Source organism: Apodemus sylvaticus, chromosome 4, assembly GCF_947179515.1.
Source record: "Apodemus sylvaticus chromosome 4, mApoSyl1.1, whole genome shotgun sequence".
Taxonomy (NCBI): domain Eukaryota; kingdom Metazoa; phylum Chordata; class Mammalia; order Rodentia; family Muridae; genus Apodemus; species Apodemus sylvaticus.
The window spans coordinates 68,002,522-68,020,756 of record NC_067475.1 but is presented as its reverse complement, the minus strand read 5'-3'; the positions used below and the strand labels follow the sequence as shown (position 1 = coordinate 68,020,756).

The 18,235-nt window shown below is 46.7% G+C and overlaps 2 protein-coding genes and 1 long non-coding RNA gene across 6 annotated transcripts; 1 reads left to right on the top strand and 2 right to left on the bottom strand.

The window, feature by feature from the left end:
- Positions 1-104: 104 nt before the first annotated feature.
- Positions 105-6,811, top strand: LOC127682972 (uncharacterized). Its single transcript, XR_007977464.1, has 3 exons — positions 105-1,724; positions 5,638-5,739; positions 6,744-6,811. It is a non-coding gene; the product is annotated as an uncharacterized LOC127682972 (long non-coding RNA).
- Positions 3,969-7,689, bottom strand: Ciart (circadian associated repressor of transcription). 3 transcript variants are annotated; one of them, XM_052179733.1, is made up of 6 exons: positions 7,603-7,689; positions 6,652-7,063; positions 6,435-6,510; positions 6,059-6,137; positions 5,646-5,757; positions 3,969-4,616 (listed from the first exon to the last, which is right to left on the bottom strand). In XM_052179733.1, exons 2-6 carry the CDS (start codon positions 6,994-6,996, stop codon positions 4,101-4,103), a joined length of 1,128 nt encoding a protein of 375 aa, XP_052035693.1. In that variant the 5' UTR covers positions 6,997-7,063; positions 7,603-7,689; the 3' UTR covers positions 3,969-4,100. The 3 variants fall into 3 exon arrangements, with proteins under 3 accessions (XP_052035693.1, XP_052035692.1, XP_052035694.1); XM_052179732.1 differs by lacking the exon at positions 7,603-7,689 and having other exon boundaries at positions 6,652-7,112; XM_052179734.1 differs by lacking the exon at positions 7,603-7,689 and having other exon boundaries at positions 5,655-5,757; positions 6,652-7,112.
- A 1,686-nt stretch (positions 7,690-9,375) lies between these two features.
- Positions 9,376-17,640, bottom strand: C4H1orf54 (chromosome 4 C1orf54 homolog). 2 transcript variants are annotated; one of them, XM_052179730.1, is made up of 6 exons: positions 17,548-17,640; positions 15,628-15,714; positions 14,571-14,629; positions 13,905-14,030; positions 10,374-10,475; positions 9,376-9,632 (listed from the first exon to the last, which is right to left on the bottom strand). In XM_052179730.1, the coding sequence occupies exons 1-5, from the start codon at positions 17,591-17,593 to the stop codon at positions 10,377-10,379; spliced, it is 417 nt and encodes a 138-aa protein (XP_052035690.1). In that variant the 5' UTR covers positions 17,594-17,640; the 3' UTR covers positions 9,376-9,632; positions 10,374-10,376. The 2 variants fall into 2 exon arrangements, with proteins under 2 accessions (XP_052035690.1, XP_052035691.1); XM_052179731.1 differs by having other exon boundaries at positions 10,374-10,472.
- Between the last annotated feature and the right edge of the window lie 595 nt (positions 17,641-18,235).

Here is an 18,235-nt window from a genome sequence, read left to right as displayed (position 1 = left end):
GCTGAGCTAGGCTCGCGGTCTGACCTTGCAAAGGTTCGGTCCTGAGCGCAGGCGCTGCACTCATCGCCTGACAAAGAAACGGCGTCCTCGCCTTCCCGTGGAGGAGTCGCGGTCGTTGTGTCTGCGAGAAGGTCAGCCCGATCCGTAGCTCTAATCCTGTTAAACTTTTACTAGATCTGAGCGATTTCGGGTTTTTTGGATGGGAAATGAGAAGCGTCCTGAAAATATTTCCTACTTAAAAAGGACAGATCTACTCACCGGGTGAAAAACAGCTCCACACCCTTCATCTGCCTACAAGTTAAGAAACAACTACCTAAGCCATTTCACTAAATAAAGTAGAATCACTAAAGAAACAAATGGGAAACGCCTGCAGAATTTTAAATCAAAATATTGTTGTTTTAATGCCAACTTTGCCACTTGTTACCTAGTAAGATCTAGTAGAAATATCAATTTTTTTTCTTCCGTACGTCTTGACAACCTTACGTGTGTGTCATACCCACATAACCATGTATGGTTATTTACATGGGTTTAGAAATAATGAATACAGAAAAACCTACCCACAACACACACAGATGATCTGTTACTTCTTTAAAAGATTTATTTTTATTTTATGTGTATATGCGTGTGCCTGTGTGTATGTGTGTGCACCGTGTGTGCGTGTGCCTGCAGGAGCTCAAGAAGGATTGGGGAGGTGTTGTTCCAAGCTGCCATGTAGGTACTGGGAACTGAACCCAGGCCCTCTGCAAGAGCAATTAATTTTCTTAACCACTGGACCGTCTAGCCAGATCATTATCCGTTAATAGGTTCTCACACAAAGCTTAAGCCTGCCTCATAGTAAGCCAAATCCAAAGTACCAACTGAAGCTCGACACCATTGTGCTTGTCAACAAACTTAATTGAATGGCTGTCCCCTGCTAAGCACTGTTGATACTATTCCAGTGTCTCTTGCAGAACTGACAGTAGGTAGACACAAATGTAGGCCAGGTAGCATATAGTGAGTGTAAAATTAATTATATGGACAGTAGCGTAATGTGTTAGAAACCTATTCAGGTTCTAAGCATCATCAGGTGTATGACTTTGAATAAGTTACCCAAACTAGGAGTTTGCACTTTTTGTCTAAATAAAAATACTGGAATACTATCATGTTTATTTGTTGATTGTGTATGGCTATAATGGTAGATGTGGGTAGAAGAAAAGGGGATCTGTGACCTACAAATGTCTATAATCTAGATCTTGTTAGACAAGAACTCTCAGTATGGTTCTTTATTTGTAAAATGTGAACATTTACTCTGTTGGTCTCACAAAATTGGTCATAAGAATCTAATGGGATATAATATAAAGGTACTTCATTAATTTTTGCTTTAATTTTTAATATTTATTTTATTATCGTCTGTGAGTATTTTGCCTCCTGTATGTGTGTGTTCTACGTGTGTGCCTGGAGGTCAGAACAGGACATTGAATGCCTTGGGCCTGGAGTTACAGATGCTTCTGAGCTACCATGGGCATGCTGGGTGGGAGCTGAACTTAGGTCTTCTGTGAGAGCAACAAGTGTTCCTTACTGCCGAGACAACTGTTCTCCCCTTCGTTATAATTTTCTTCTTTTTTACTGGACTAAAAAAATTTTTTTATAAATGTATATGGAGGTGTTGTCTGCATCATGTCTGATGTCATCGAGGAAGGCCAGAAGAGGGCATTGGATCTACTGGATCTGGATTTACAGATATTGTAAGTCATCATGTGGGTGCTAGGAATCTAAGTGGGTCCTCGGTAAGAGCTGTTGTCAGTACAATTAACCTCTGTGCCTTCTGCCCAACTTCAGTGCCCCTAAGTTATAAGCCTAGTTGTCTAGAAAAATGTTGACATCATATATTTCACCAACAGAAGAGTTACTCTGTGTGTGTGTGTGTGTGTGTGTGTGTGTGTGTAAAAGCCTACGTTTGCATGTGCAGAGGTTAGAGGACAACTTGTAGGAATTGGCTCTCTCCTTCTATGGTGTGGGATCTGCATGTCCAGCTCAGTAAGGCTTGCCTACAGGAGCCTTTATCTGCTGAGCCATGTTGCTGCCCCTTCAGTCATTTTTTGTATAAGTGATATACAAATATATGAATGAACTCCCCAGCAGAAATGTATACATGCAGTGTGCCTTCTTAGGACAAACAATGCAAACTTAAGATGATTGAATAGAGAGAGAGAAAAGCCAAGACTGGCACCTCAGAGAACACCCACACTCTGGTAGGTGGGAATGGGGCCATTAAGAAACCAGAAAGTGCTGCCAGTTGGGTAAGAGAGCTGGGACTGTGTCGTCACAAGACCTGAGGTAGGAAAGTTTCAGAAGGGAGCATTGAGTGTCAAGTGATACAGGCTTTGTGAAGGCTCCTGGGTTTCACTATTGATTAGGGGGAAGGTATGTTATGAAATACTTTGGTGCTGATTTTGTGGGCTCATTAGTTACTTTGGAAGGTACAACCGAATGAAAGTAGTATGCACCAGCCTGCAGACAGCTGGATCCAGTGCTAGTGAGGTACAGGAAAAACCACTCTGAGGGCTTTGTGGTAGAGCCCTTGCCTAGCATGCATGGGAACCAGAGTTCAGTCCCTAGTACTGAGTGGTCCTAGGAAACATAGCACAAAGAGGAGAGAGGACATTCTGGCAGTATTTCAGTAAGCCAATAACTGGGGACACAGGGGGAGTAATTATTATGGGCAGCAAGTTAAGTTACAAATTCCACAAATAAAAGACTGCTTGCTGACTTGCTGACCATGTTTGGCCCCTGTGCCTCTATGGTGGCCCTGGAACATCTATAACTAAGTTCCGGGGATCTGATGCCCTCTTCGCATCTCCTTGGATAGCGGCCTTCAGATGGTGCATGTACATCCAGGCACATAATCATACACAAAAAGTAAAAATAAATCTTAAAAAGTAAAAAGAGCCAGACATGGTGGCTCATGCCTTCTTTAACCCCAGCAGTCAGGAGGCAGAGGCAGGTCTGGTCTGGTCTGTGTGACGAGTTCTAGGCCAATCAGTGCTACACAGTGAAACCCAGTCTCAAAAAAAAAAAAAAAATATATATATATATAAAAAGCCATCAAAACCATAAATGGAGCTAAGAATGGTGTTTTACACTGCAATTTGTGGGGAACCAGCATCACCTTGATTTCTAGGCCATCCTGACCTACGCAAATAAAGGTTTGCCTCAGAAAGGAGGTCATATTTTCTGAAATAAAGGGAGGTGACTTATTTCCCAGAACACTGGGCCTGAGGAATGGGAGAGCTGGCTACTAAGAAGTGCGCTGAGCAGCTGAGACCCAGTGACAACGAAGGCAGAATTATCTGCTGCTCCAGGAAGGCCGAGGGTGAGAGAGGAAATGGTTTTGGTAGAAACTAGGACAATAGAAAGAAAGGAACACACTGAGGTCCATCCATGGGCTCTATCAGTCACACTTGATAGCTCCCTTGGTCCGGCTTCCACTGTGCATGGAGAGCTGTTGGAGGAGTGATATGGCCCAGACGCTGGGTCCTCCTACGCTGACCTCAACAATTCTACGGCACTATGCCCTCTTCAAAACTGGCACCCCAGTGACTGTCTGGGCTTTCCCTCTTCCAGAGGCAGCAGCAGGTTACATACGCATTTACCCCCAAGCATCAACAGCTCCCATCAAAGTCGAAGTGTGCCAGAGCGGAAGAACCTGCTTGTCTGGCCGGCTGGGAGACTCCACAGAGAGAGACACAAAGGGAGGGACCAGCTCTGAGTGTGAGCAGACAAAGAACCAAAACACTTCGGCTCTGAGCCTGTCAGTGTCCCAAGCGTGCTCCCCACAGGTGTTGTACAGTCCCAGCCCAACTCTGCCTTGAGGAGCTCACGTTGGCGAATGCGTCTGTGCTCTCCTCTTTTCAGAAGCTCAGTGGGTGAGACTCATGGTACTCCAGGTTCAAAGTTTTCAATTTACAACAGTCAGAAAAGTGTTTACGTTAAAAAAAAAAGTCTTTAATCGGAAAGGATTTATTTTTTCCTCACCACAAATACATTAAAAGTAAAAAAAAAAAAGTACACAGAAACATATATTTATACAAATAGGGAATGGGACAGTTGCAGAGCCTGGGTCAGGGCTGAGGATCAGGAGCAACTGGAGGATGGCTAACCGTCTGTGGCTCCGGGTGTCCTTTGGCCATCTCTCTGTCTGTGGCAGGAAGGACAGGTGGACAAAGGATGCCGCTCCAGTCTGACGGCAGTGTTACTGGCAAACTGTGGCACCGAGGCTCCTCTCCAGACAGTTTCTTTGGATCACCAGAGGTGACAGGAGACAGGGAAGCTGGTGGGATCGGAGTGCCCGGGGCAGAATGGGTGAAGGGTTGTCCTCCTTTCTGGAGGACAAGGATGACACCAATGCTGGCTCCAGTGCCTGTGGGGCTGTGGCCAGAGGTGGAGCCTGGGGAGCTGAGGGGAGGGTTACAGATGGGAGTGTTATGGATCCAGGTGAGGTTCATAGCTGGCCATCCAGTGAGGTGCCAAGGCTGCTTTGGTTTCAAAACCAAATGTCCCAGCTGTGTTTGGCCCATCTTCTCTATGAGAGGTGCAGGAGAAGCAGCACCCGAGTCACTGTGGTGGCTAGGAAAGTGCTAGAGAATGGGGGAAAGGAAAAACAGGAGTTAGAAGTCCACTTAAGCACAGACCCTTGCTTTCCCTGAGAACTCATTGTGCAGTGCAAACAAATGTCGCTTTGTGCAACAGGCGTGTTCTTGCCAGGTGATGATGAAGTAAAAATTTTAGCAATCAAGTAATGCTCCATCTATTCAACAGAAAGCTGGAGGCAGCTCTGTGTAACATTGTATGAGGCTACTAGAAACAGACAAGATAAAAAGAGTCCTTGGACTCTCGGTATTTATATAATGATTCCTGTCCAACTTCTTTAAATCAAACCTAGGGCCAACCAGGTGGCAGGAAAGCAGTCTCATAAACCACACCACCAGCCAGAAAAATTGAAATGACATTTAATTTCTGTGTTGAAAGGTCTCATTTCCCATCTTTAGTTCTTTATGAGGCATGATCCTGTTAATTTTTCAGTCAGTCACTTTCACATCACTAGAAACTATACTTGATTTAGCTGGGTATGAGGGCACACACCTTTAACCTACGCACTCGGGAGGCTGAGGCAGAGGCATCTCTGTGTCTAAGGCTAGCCTGGTCTACAGAGCAAGTTGCAGGTCAGCTATTACACAGGGAAACCCTGTTTTCAAGGAAGGAAGGAAGGAAGGAAAGAAACTCACTATGTAAGGTTTGGTTGTTTGGTTGAGATGGAGAGGAGAGAAGGGTTTGTGGGAGAAGGTAAGAAGAAAAAGAAAGGGTCTGTAGAGAAAAGTCGAGGCATCTTCCTATGTGAGTCATTTGGCCAGATTAAAAGCCTTCAGTATCTGTGCAGAAAGCAGATGAACTTCGATAGGAGGGCAGGGGTAAATTTTATGAGATCTCAACAGTATAGAGCTAACATCTAGGCTAAATCTAAAAATCACAGTAATGCACAAAGTTAGGCAGACATGCCCTTCCCTGGGAGAGAAAAAGGGAAAGAAGGAAACTGGAAGGGGAACGTTCACACACACAGTCCATCCTTGATTCTTCTCCCATCTCTTTCTTGGTTTTTAGGTTCGTACCTTGCTTACCTGATGCCTGCTACCTCCTGAGGATGATTTCTGGGCAGCTATATGAGGAAACCAAGTCTTTAACATCCCTTCCACCTGCAGCAAGGTTCCTAGATAACGTTCTCTGTGAAAAAAAGGATACTTTAAAAGTCCACTATGAAAAAAGAAAAGGAGAAAAAAAATCCGGGCAGTGGTGGTGCATGCCTTTAATCCCAACACTTGGGAGGCAGAGGCAGATGGATCTCTGAGTTCAAGGCCAGTCTGGTCTACAGAGTGAGTTCCAGGACAGCCAGGGCCACACAGAGAAACCCTCTCTCGAAAGAAAAAAAAGCAAAACCAAAAAACAAACCACGAAATAGGGAGAATTGTATAGACCTCCCTCAATAAGATACCAAGGACGGGAGGAAGGAAAGAGGGAGACTTACCCCATCTGAGGCTTCTGTAAAACACCCACTATACGCTGGATCCGGTCCATGGCCACACTCTGTTGGAAGCTACTTAATCCTAGGGTGAAAGAGGGAGGGTGATTAGCGGTGTGGGATGTATGTAGCTCAGGGCAGAGAACGTGTCTGTGGACCACAAAGCTCTCGGTTCACAGATCATTCCCAGCATTGAGAAAAGCAACAGAGGTGGGAACTAAGGTAAATGTAAAGGAAAGACAGAGGTAGATGGAGTTCCAATGAATTCACATGAAGAAATTAAGTAACACATGCAAACAAAATAGCCCGTGTCCCAAAGAGAAATATAAGATTTCACTCCGAGAAGGGGAACCCCCAGAAATGTAATTAATCAAATTATTACCTCTGTCAAAGCGACCCATCTTTAGTCCGTTCAGTAAGTCTGTGAGGGGCCGAATGAACCCTTGGAGTTCTTTACACTGTAGAAAAACAGCACAAGATTATGAGACCAGCAGTGGTTTTTCTGCTGTAACATATCTGGCAGCCAATACCATCCTCTTAGGGTCCTTATCAACCACTTAGGTGTTTGACATTGCACTGCCTTCTCTGCTTTCTGTTACCTTTTGAGCAAAGAGCAGGTCTCCCTCTGTAGTACATCCCTGGATGTTTAGACTTGTCTCCAGTTGACCGTCTCTTGATCTTTTGACTTCAGATCCTTGCTGTTCCAGATGAGACGCTGTATGTTGGTTACTAGAAACCCTGGGTCGATGTCTGCAGCGGATAGGGCCTGGACTGGGCCTGGAACCTCCTCTCCGACGCACAGTGTCTGGCCTGAGCTCACGGGTGCCCTTGCCCTCCCTCTCATTATCAGAAGGGAAGCTAAAGTCACTGTTCACAGGGGACGTGGAAAATGACGGGGAGAGAGAGGAGGAGGAATACGAAAAGATGCTAGATGGAGAATCCATAGGTCCAGGAGCAGGGGGCTGGGGGCCTGAAGAGCAGCTCCCGTAGTGTAGTTCCAAAGATCAGAACCTGCAATTGAAAAGCAAAGCAGGGAGTCTGAAATCAGAGTGAAGGATTAGGTAAGGGACTGGGCGACTGGGGCATTCTAAACAGAGTAAAACGGCTTTTGCTTTTTTTTGTTTTTAGTTTTTCCGTTCTCAATAGAAACAAGAAGAAAAAAAACTTGCTGTTCCACCAGCATTCAAAATCTAGACCGCCAGCTACGCAGAGCTCTTGACCCCACACAGCCTTTTTTCCCTTGGGTTCAGAGTGAATAACCGACTTTACACCTTCCCCTCAGCCTGCAGTTCTGGGCTGTTCCCGGCCAGACCTCAAACCGGCTAGAGGCTGCTCTGCGCACCAGAGCCCACCTCAGGTTCCGGAGTACCAGCCCCATGGACACTGGGCTCCACGGTTTTCGCATCCCTCACTGTCAGGTGCACTGCGCCGGGCAGTCCTGGTCGCGCCGGCCAGGTGATGCAATTCCTCCCAACGCCCCGATCTGCGGTCTCACAAGCCCACCCGCTCCGGGTCGTCTTCCGGAGAGCGCTTGGCTCTCGTCCGCTTACCTGAGTCTGTCGGCTCAGCCCCGGTCGGTCGGTCGGGATCCAGCTCCTTCGCTGTCTGTGCGGGTCTAGCCGACCCACCTCCGCCTCACTCTGTGGGTCCCGCCCCTTCCCCCTCCCAGACACGTGCGGCTCTGCACGTGCCTCCCCCTGCGTACACAGACCCAGTGCTCTCATTGGATAGCTTGCCGGCAACACGTGACTCTAGATACGGACGCTCACAGCCCATTTGCTGCGGCATGCGGGGGCTCGGCCAATAGAGAGGCAGTCAAGTGGTGATTGGCTGGAAGGGAAGCAGTCCACGCTCCGCCCGTACATGCGGCTCCTCGGGTGATAAAAAAGGAGGCTGGAAAAAAGTGAAAATGAAGGAATGGGCGGAAAAGGGTGGAGCTCGTAGCCTTAAATAGGACGGCACTGCGCGGGAGACGCGCGGCTGGAGTGTGCAGAGCAGGGCCGAGCCACGGAGGTGGCGCGTCGGGACGTGGGCCCCTCCGAGCGCCTCCGCGCACGGGCGCAGCACGTGGGAGCCGTCAGCAACTCGTGTCCGCAACGTGTGTGACAACGGACGTGTGACGCCGGGCATCCGCTCCCGTGTCGGCGGCTCGCCCTCGTGACTCCCCACTCTTTCATCCTCCCCTCCTCGCCACCAAGTTGGGTGCCTCCTGCCCTGCTGGGCGAGGAGGGTGGGGACTGCGGCCGGAACACCGCGTCCTCTCCGGCGCTCCCGCCGCGCTTTCTCCAGCCGGTTCTTACATAACTTGCCACGCACGTTACCAGCTCGGATGCCAGCCCGCCAAGGCTCTAGAGGTCACAGCCGAACTCGCCCCGGGCCCTTCGGACTTCACTCAGAAGTCTCTGATTCTCAGTACAGGGAACCGAGTAGAGTAGATCTTTGATCCTCAAGGTTATGGCTTTATCTGGCTTCCGTTTATTTGTTCCTTTGAGAAAACTGGAAAAACGTTGAGGAAGAGAAAAAAAAAGAAAAAAAAAAGCAAGTCCAGAGTTTAGAGTCACCAGACGTTAACGTCCGTTGCACCGAGTCATAGTTAAAGGAAACGATGGAGAGCTGAAGCAGAGGAACCGCAAGGGGGCGCCCTAGCTCTGATTAGGGTCGGGGGAACAGGCACTTTGTGGTTTTTTTAAATACAAGCATAGTCTTACTAAAAGAAAAAGTTGGACAGGGATTTAAGTCATGGTTTGGAGAACGTGTGGTTATTTTAAACATGCTCTAATGCTTTTTTCCTTATATTTAGCAATGTGGTTATTTTAGTAAAAGGAAAAGGATTTCTAAATTAAATCTCAGCACTGTTTCCCCAAACACAATTTCTAGACAATATCAAATAAAATATAAGTAATCTAGGTGGCTCATGCCTTCTGTAACACTAGGGGTTGGATGCAAGAAGATCAGTTCAAGACCAGCCTGAGCCACATGGGACCCTCCAAAAAAGAAAAGAAACAAAAAATAGAATTACAGGCTCAGATTGAATCTATTATTCGTGAATATTCTATTCTACCCCAAACTCTATAGAGTATAATATTCCTTCTACTTAGTTGATATCTAATTCCTTTTTTTTTTTTCATGATAGGGTTTCGCTGTGTAGCTATGGCTGCCCTGGAACTCACTTTGTAGACCAGGCTGGCGCTCAAACTCAGAGATCTGCCTGCTTCTGCTTCCCTGGCTTGTAATTCTCTTTCTAATCTGCCCTTCATGCCCCCAAGTCTTGGTGTACGTGTCAGTGTTGACTTTAGGACAGACTCTCTTAAGAAGTAGGCAAAACTAATTTTTTTATTTTCCTTTTTTTAAACAATTATTTATTGTATGCATATGTGTACACTGTAGCTGTCTTCAAACACACCAGAAGGTGGCATCGGATCCCATTACAGATTTGCTGGGAATTGAACTCAGGACTTCTGGAAGAGCAGTCAGTGCTCTTAACTGCTGAGCCATCTCTCCAGCCCCAAATTTCTTTATTTTTCATCCAAATTCTTGCCAATGAATTCTAGTCTGAAGAGTGATAGCAGCCTTCTTTCACCTGGGGAAGGAGGGAGGATGAAAACAGAGTGACTATCTCAGTGTGGAGAGAACACAAGTTCCAGGGGACTAAGTCCCAGTCCCAGCACTCCTGTCAGGTGGCTCACAAGCCCCTGTGACTCCCCTCCAGGAACTCTGGTATTTCTAGCCTGAGTACCCACACTCATGTGAACATGCCCCTCCCCTCCCCACACACACAATAAATCAAAGCAAGTGTAGGAAGCCAGGGAAGTCTCTCTGCTCCTATCTCTATGCAAACGCCACAGAGTTCATGTTCTAAGATGGATTCTCCGTCCTGTTTGCTGAGAAAGATGTGCCCCTTCATGCCTGCCCCCCCCCCCCCCCCCCCCCCGCTGAACTTTGCCTCTTGGCTCTACAGGGTTGTAGGACACACCCGTTTTGACCTCTGGCACCTGCTATAACTTCAAACCTGGGCAGAATGGAACCAGCTCTGATTTTCCAGGCTTGTTAGGAATTTGGGAAAGGCTTTTCCATTCAGCCTGCCTCTCTCCTAGAGGTCTTGAAAGTCTTCCCAGATCCAAATAAAAAACATGGCATCATAAAAGTCTTTGCTTTAACATCTTTCATATTTTTTGAGATCAGATAATTAGATATTTCTAAAGGTGATCCTGCTTCCTTTTTTAATCATGAGAACTGATGTCCAGGCTGGAAATACAAGCCAATGATAACTGGTAAGAATTACTTTACAGCACCCCACCAAGGCCAGTGGCTGCCCTCTTACCTTCTACATGAAATGCACCCCTCCGTGTAGGAGGGTCCATAACAGAAGACAGGACACAGGACTCTGCAGAGTGGACCCGGCATCATTCTGATCCGGACTCTGCTAAGACATAAATAGGTCATTGTCACCTTTCTAGTAATCCCATCCCCTCCCCAGGAGGACAGCCACCTCTTTACACTAAGCCCTTTTTCCTTACCTCTGGTCTCAAAGGAGAGTCTGCCCTCCTCGCTATCACAATAAGACACTTGGGAGGCCACAACGCTCAGTAACATTGAATGCTTTTACCTTTTGTGTGCATGACTTTGTTCTAGTCACTGTGCTTGGTGCTTTTTGGGGACAGTATAAATGAGACAGTTCCTGGGCTTCAGAGGGGCTTACTGTCTGTAGAGAACCTACCATACATTTACGAACATGTGTGAGGCATTTGCTGTCGGGCTTCTGCTTGCCAGTCCTACTGAACCCGCCCTCTTGGGTTCAACTGCATGTATGCTGCTCTTTGGTCCTTCGCCCTTTATAAAGTATAAAGTCGTGTGCTTTGATGGTTTTGTTTTGTTTTATTGAGACAGGGTTTCTCTGCATAGCCTTGACCATCCTGGAACTTGCTCTGTAGACCAGGCTGGGCTGCAACTCAGAGATCCACCTACCTCTGCCTCCCTAATTCTGGGATCAAAGCTGCGTGTGCCACTTTACCGGCCTTCCTTACTCTTGAGATGGATTTTTTACTTATAGTCGAGGTTAGCCTCTAATCGGCAATCAACTGCCTCTGCCTTTGGAGTCATCGACACCTCACCCAGCTTACACTCCATACTCTTTTGTTGTTGTTGTTGTTTGTTTTTGGTTTTGGTTTTTTTTTTAAAGATTTATTTAGGCCGGGCGGTGGTGGTGCACGCCTGTAATCCCAGCACTCTGGGAGGCAGAGGCAGGTGGATTTCTGAGTTTGAGGCCAGCCTGAGTTCCAGGACAGCCAGGACTACACAGAGAAACCCTGTCTTGACAAAACCAAATCCAAAAAACCAAAAAAAAAAAAAAAAAAAAAAAAAAGATTTATTTATTGTTATATGTAAGTACGCTGTAGCTATCTTCAGACACACCAGAAGAGGGCATCAGATCTCATTACGGATGGTTGTGAGCCACCATGTGGTTGCTGGGATTTGAACTCAGGAACCTTTAGAAGAGCAGTCAGTGCCCTTAATCGCTGAGCCATCTCCCCAGCCCCCTTTTTTTTTTGGTTTTTTTGAGACAGACTTTTCTCTGTGTAGCCCTGGCTGTCCTGGAACTCACTCTGTAGACCAGGCTGGCCTCGAACTCAGAAATCCGCCTGCCTCTGCCTCCCAAGCGCTAGGATTACAGGCGTGCGCCACTACATTCTTGAGGGCATCCTTGCCTTCTCCCCTTCGGTCTCTCAGTAGCTTTTGATTGATTACATCACGCTTTCTCTTCCAGTCCCTGTAACTCAAACTTGGCTGCCTGCCTGCCTCTTCCACTTCCTTGGTTGACTTACCTGTCTCCGCTGACTTACTCACTGGCCTTTCTACTTTCACAATATAACTCTGCCCTTAGGTCTCTACTCCTGATCTAGTTCAGCTGCCTTCGGAACACATACACATGCCTGTCCAATTTGTCACTTTCCCCTAAACCACTCTGGCCTACAACTGTTACCATTTTGGTCAAACATTTTCCCAAACATGTTTCATGTTTATTAGATTGTATTTCTGGTGTGTGTGTGTGTACATACATGCGCGTATGAGTACATGTGGAGAGGTCGGAGGATAACTTGGGGGAGTGTGTTCATTCTTCCTGTCTCATGAGTCCTAGGGATTGACTCCCAACTGTCTTGCTGGCAGACATATTTGCCACCTGAGCCACCACACTGGTTCTCCCCAAACATCATTAGGGTCTGTAGGTTATTTTAATTCTCCTTCTTTATCATTGAAGATAGACAAGTCATGTTCTTCTAACATTATTTTTCTCTTCTCAGTTTGCACCAGCACTCCCTAGTCCAGCCCCTCTGCAGGTGTTCCTGAGACAGAATAAACTGTTCCATTCTGCACCTTCCATACAGTGAGACGAAGAGTTTCCTAAACATTGATGTCATTGTCTTCACCCTGATGGAGGGCTTACTAGGCTCCTTATTGCTTATAAGCCCAAAGCCCAGCCTGACATTTCAGACTATCTGTAGATTTGTCCCTAAATTGATGTGTATGATGTTACTACACAGATATGAAAGGCCTTGTATATTTTTTTACGTTTGCTTATTTAGGTGGGAGGGTATAGGATGGTACAAGTGTGGAGGTCGAAGGACAACTCTTGAAATCTCTTCCATCCTTCCACCAAGCAGGTGTCAGGGCTCGAACACGGGCCAGCTTCTCGGACTTGCCAGCTGGCGCCGATACTTGAAGAGCCATCCTACTGCTCAAAAGTTTTCCAATATGAGGACCATGCAGCCTGGATGTGCTAGAATTTGCTGTATAGACCAAGCTGGTCTTGAATTCACATTTACCTGCTTCTACCTCTAAGTGTTGGGATTAAAAGCATTTGCCACTATGACTAGCCAATTAAAAAAGGGGGGGGGGCTTTCTATGTCTTTCTGGCTGGTCCTGCTTCCATCCAACATTCCCACAGGTGGCCAGTTCAGGTTTTTTTCTCTTCCTCATCCTCTCCTGCAAGGAAGTCTCCTGTCCCCCAACTCCACATGGTGTAAACATAATTCTCGAATTACCTATGCAGTCCTTTGCACATTCTTTTTCTGATTAATACAGCCCCCCTCTGTAGACTCTCCTGTCAAACCCTAGACGCCAAAAATAGTTATTTGTTCTGGAGCTCTACCTTCAGCTGCTTTCACTCCTAACAGGAATGAGTCTAAGTTCACTTCTCCTTACAGAACACCAAACAAGCAGAGGCTGCGGCAGCCTCAAGTTATATCTAAAACAAAGTCCGGATTGGCAACACAACAACTCAGCAGGTAAAAGCTGGCACCACTCAAGCCCGACAAACTGAGTCCCTAAAGTTGTCCTCCACCCTCGACACATGCACACATACACACACCTACACACACAAACACACACAAACATACTTAGGAAGCTGGAGCCTCAATTGGAGAATTGCCTCAATCAGATTGGACTGTGGGAATGTCTTTGGGAGAATGTTCTTGAATAATGATTGATGTGGGAGCACCCCCACCCCCCAACCCCCATGGGCAAGTGGTATACAAGGGTAAACTGAGCAAGCCATGGGAGCAAGTCAGTCAGCAGTATCCTCCCCAGTCTATGTTTCAGTTCCTGCCTCGAGTTCCTCAAGGATGAAGTGTGACTTAGTTGTAAGACAAAATAAACCCTGTCCTCCCCAAGCTGGTTTTGTCAATGTTTTATTACAGAAAAAAACAAAACAAAACAAAACAAAAAAAACCCAAACTAGAATACCTCCATGGCAGGACTGATACAGTTGCCTACTGTTCCTGGAGGTCACTAGCCCTGGGATCTGTCGGGTAAGAGATGCCATATCTCCCTCCTCCTCAATCCCCATTTGACTCACTGGTTCTGTGGTCACTGGTTTCGTGGTTACAGGATTCTGATGGTCCACAGGCTCTGTATGAAGACTGTATGAAGAGGCTGTAGTCTCTACCGCTTCTGTTGTTGTTACCTCCTTAGTCAAACTGTTCTGCCCTCGGTAGGATTGGGAAACAGTTATCATTTCTTCCGTCCAGTATCTCCATAGATACTCTAGTTAGAGTTTTACATCCTACAAGCAAGCCTCCTAATCAACCCCACAGGACTAAAACTGAAGCCTAGGGACTGTCTGGGCCTGGCATTGGCACAGATTGAGCTGTATTCCATTCAAAGCCCTTGACCGCCCCTCCTCCATGTATTAGTAAAGCCTACTAGGTTCTGGCTTCCTTCTCCCAGCTACAGTTAAAGGTCTATTCGGGACCCACTCCTAGTTTCTATCAGATTTCTTTCTTTCTTTCCTTCCTTCTTTCTTCCTTTCCCTTGAGACAGTCTTACCATATAGTCATGGCTTGACTTGAACTTGCTGTGTAGACCAGGGTGACCTTGTACCCATGGCAATCCTCCTGCCTCTGCTTCCCAGGTGCTGGGATTATAAAACTGGCTTACCACACCCAGCCTCACATTCTAGCACTTCCCTATTTCTGTTTCAGTGTTATTTGTCCTGGCCCTCTCAGATAGAGAAGTCACTCACCAACCTATCCTCCGACTCAAACAAGGAGTAATCAACAGTGAAGTTTACACTAAAATCATCTGGAGAAAAGAAAAGAGAAAAAGAAGAAACAGATGTAAGGGGAAGACACTTGAAGCTCAGGATGCTTCACCTAACCTACACTGTAAAATGTGTTGGTGTAACCTATTTCTAGTTAGCTTAGTGTTAAAATGTTTGTGAATTCGAGCCAGAGAGACGGCTGAGCGGTTAGCAACATGGACCGCTCTTTCAGAGGACAGCAGTTCAGTGTCCGGAATCCAGGCCGAGCAGCTCTCAGGCCCTGATAACGCCACTACGCCAGTGCATACCTCAACACAGATGCACACTTTAAAATAATACTGAAAACTAATTTTTTAAACTGTATGTATGGATTTATATTGTCAATCTAGTATATATAATAATTTACAGATTGGAAAATTTCCAAATTGTCCCAACCATTTTCCAAAACATAAAAATATAATGAGCTTAAGGGGCTGGAGAAAGGAGTGGGTCAGTGCTTAGGAGTACTGGCTGCTCTTCCAGGGATATGGGTTCAGTTCTCAGACCCACCTGGTAGCTCACAACCACCTGCAGTTCCAGTTCCAGGGAATCCAGTGCCCTCTTTTGACCTGTGTAGGCACCAGGTATACATGTGGTACACAGGCATACATGCAAGTAAAATATTCGTACACATAAAATTCTTTTTATGTTGTTTTTGTTTGTTTGTTTGTTTTTCGAGACAGGGTTTCTTTGTGTAGCCCTGGCTGTCCTAGAACTCACTCTGTAGACCAGGCTGGCCTCAAACTCAGAAATCCACCTGCCTCTGCCTCCCAGAGTGCTGGGATTACAGGCGTGTGCCACCACCTCCCGGCTTAAAATTCGTACTTTTTTTCTTTAATCATGAGCCTAAGAAATAATACCAAGAATCTTGAAAGTTTTGTTAACAGCCAAAATGTTGACTGGTCCTGCTGTTCTTTTCAAAATGAAGGAGAATCTTGGAACTAAGTAGTTCCCAAATCTTTTTTACCCCACTAAGAGTCAGAGCCTTTTATATACATACCATAATTAGGGGTCATTGTGTAATAATAGTACGCCACTTGGTAGTAATCTCCCTCTTCCAGCTGTTCTCCATCCTCATAGTCCTGTCCTGCAAGGGACAAGAGTTCCAGGTCAGAAGCATCTGGAGCTCCTTAGCAACAGCACACATGTTGTTGACCCCAGATCTCCCAGATCCCAGATCTCCTTAGCAACAGCACACATGTTGTTGACCCCAGATCTCCCAGCTTTCCTTTTCTCTGCTTCCTCTCCACAGGTCTTCAGCCCCTGTACATCTAAGTTGGCGCAAGTCTCCTGGCTCCTAGCTGCGGTGAGGCCAGGACTCTGCTTTCAGTGCAGAACTCCGAGGACAGAAAGCAGATTCTTTCACATCCTCTAAGCCCCAAGGGAAACATATGTAAAGCCTTTAAAAGTGGAAGACAGACCAAAAATTTAGAAAAGTCATATAGATTCCATATGCTCCCAAATTTTTCTCATGAAAGACTAACTCTCAATGTTTTAGATTTGGTTTTATTTCCAGGTCCACGGCTAACTAAGCAGAACTTTCATAAGTCCACTTCATGCCCTCCATCCCTTTTGAGGCACGGTCTCTCTATGTAACCCTGGCTGTCCTGACAATCACTGTGTGGGTCAGGCTGGCCTCCAGCTCACTGAGATCTGCTTGCTCCTGCCTCTGCCTCTGCCTGCCGAATGCTGGGACTAAAGGCTGCAGCCCCGCAGCTGGACTCATGTCACCTTCCCTAACAACAAGTCAGCTGGACCAGAGGGCCCGTCAGAGCTTCTCTCTCTTCCAAAACTAACACTGTGCGGCTTTGATGACCGAATCCAGAATTCCAGACCTTCTGCTAAACACATCCCTCCAACCCCAAACTGAGGACATGGGATTTAAAGGAAAGGGAAGCAATGACACACGGGACTGACTGGAGAACAAAGAGGGGAAGGAGCCAAGCCACTCTTGGGACCCTGTCCCTGAAGGCAGCCAGTTTTCTCCTGTCCTTACACTTTTTTATTGTTTTTTTTTTTTTAAATACATTGTTTGCTATGTATCCCTAACCAACCTAGGAATCAGCATGTAAGCCAAACTAGCCTAGAACTCACACAGACCTTCTGTTTCTGCCTCAGGAATGCTGGGATTAAAGGAGTGAGCCACTACATTGGGGATGTTTATTTATTTGTTTGTTTATTTATTTAAATGTTTGTTTATTTATTTATTTATTTTTGAGGCAGGGTTTCTCTGTGTAGCCCTGGCTGTTCTGGAACTCACTTTGTAGACCAGGATGACCCCATACTCAAAGCTCTGCCTGCCTCTGCCTCCCAGAGTGCTAGAACTAAAGGCAAGGGCTACCACACCCAGCCAAGGGCGGATTATTTACCTGGGGCTAGTCAGGAACTCACTATGTAGGCAAGGATGATCTTGAATTTCTCACCCTTTCCCCTCTATGTCTCAAGAGCTGGGCATGTGCCACCCAGCCTGGCTCTCACACCTCTGTCTTTGCGAATAGAAGGTTGGTTTGTTTTCTTGTCCTCTGTGGGAAGCTTCGCTTTTCTGGCTTTGCTCAATAACCCTGCTCCCTCCCTCGACTTCCAAGCGCCCACTGCTTCCCCTTACTGCTCCTCACCTTGTGCTCAGCTTTGTGGTGACAGGAACAGAAATCTGGGTTCAGTGTTGCTGAAGGAGCTCTTGTTGGGGCTCCATCCTCCCCTGGCCTGTCTCTTCTTTGACAAGACTTTGCTTTACTTTGCCTTCGGTTTCCTGGCTCCACCTTCCAGATCCCTGCTCTGCCCCCAGCCCTGGACTCCAACAGCTGAGTACAGCAGTCCCGCTCCCTGCTGAAATGCCCGACAGACCTCTCGGTATCTTTTCTCTCATCCCATTTATAGCAAAAGACCTGGTACAGAAGCCTAAGGTCAGAGGGAGACTTACCCAGGATAAGTGGTGCAGCAAGGAGGGCTATCAAGAGGACATCCATTCTGGATTTTGCACTATCACTATGAAAGTAAAGAGAGGAAATTGCTCTGTTTCCCACCACACTTACCCCGCCTCCCCTGCTGCTGCAAGGCTGGGAGGGCACTGGAGTGATTCTTCTCCCAGGGGACAGAATTCTCCGCCTACTCAGTGCATCTGGAATTGCTGCTGGACCGGACCGAGAGGCAACCCGTTGGCGATGCTAACTTGTTATTCCTGGAGAGCCCCTAGCCCTGGATTAGGTCCGCTCAGGACTCCCACTGCTGGGACCAAAGTTCATCCTTTCCCCTCCTATGGTTTCCCCCCTCTCAATTCTCCCAAAAGTTCACCTTACTTCTTAAATTACCATTGTCAGGCTGGGTTGCTCTTTACTCGAAGGAAACATGATCTTTTTTATCACTGTGGGAATGATGAGAGGAAGGGAGAGGATTTTTTTTTTTTAAAGACTGTAAATAAATAGTTCCTCTTCTCTGCCTGTCTTGTCTGGAGGATAGGAGCAATGTTTATGAACCATGAACCATTGTTCGACTCCCAAGTTTCCTTCTGCATTGCTGCTGATAAAAAAAGAAAGAAAGAAATCTCAGCACTCTCAGAAGGCAGCGGCATGTGAGTTGGAGGCTAGACTGGTCTGCAGAATGAGTTCCAG

What these genes read in the sequence shown, in the direction of transcription:
- Ciart (XM_052179733.1), bottom strand. Translation starts at nt 6,996, where the DNA reads ATGGATTCTCCATCTAGCATCTTTTCGTATTCCTCCTCCTCTCTCTCC. An exon ending in GATGGGTCGCTTTGACAGAG is followed by an intron (nt 6,138 to 6,434) that starts GTAATAATTTGA and finishes CTTTCACCCTAG; the next exon opens with GATTAAGTAGCTTCCAACAG. An exon ending in GCAGGCATCAGGTAAGCAAG is followed by an intron (nt 4,617 to 5,645) that starts GTACGAACCTAA and finishes CCCATTCTCTAG; the next exon opens with CACTTTCCTAGCCACCACAG.
- C4H1orf54 (XM_052179730.1), bottom strand. Translation starts at nt 17,593, where the DNA reads ATGGATGTCCTCTTGATAGCCCTCCTTGCTGCACCACTTATCCTGG. An exon ending in TGCTGCACCACTTATCCTGG is followed by an intron (nt 15,715 to 17,547) that starts GTAAGTCTCCCT and finishes TGTCCCTTGCAG; the next exon opens with GACAGGACTATGAGGATGGA. An exon ending in TTGAGTCGGAGGATAGGTTG is followed by an intron (nt 14,031 to 14,570) that starts GTGAGTGACTTC and finishes TACCGAGGGCAG; the next exon opens with AACAGTTTGACTAAGGAGGT.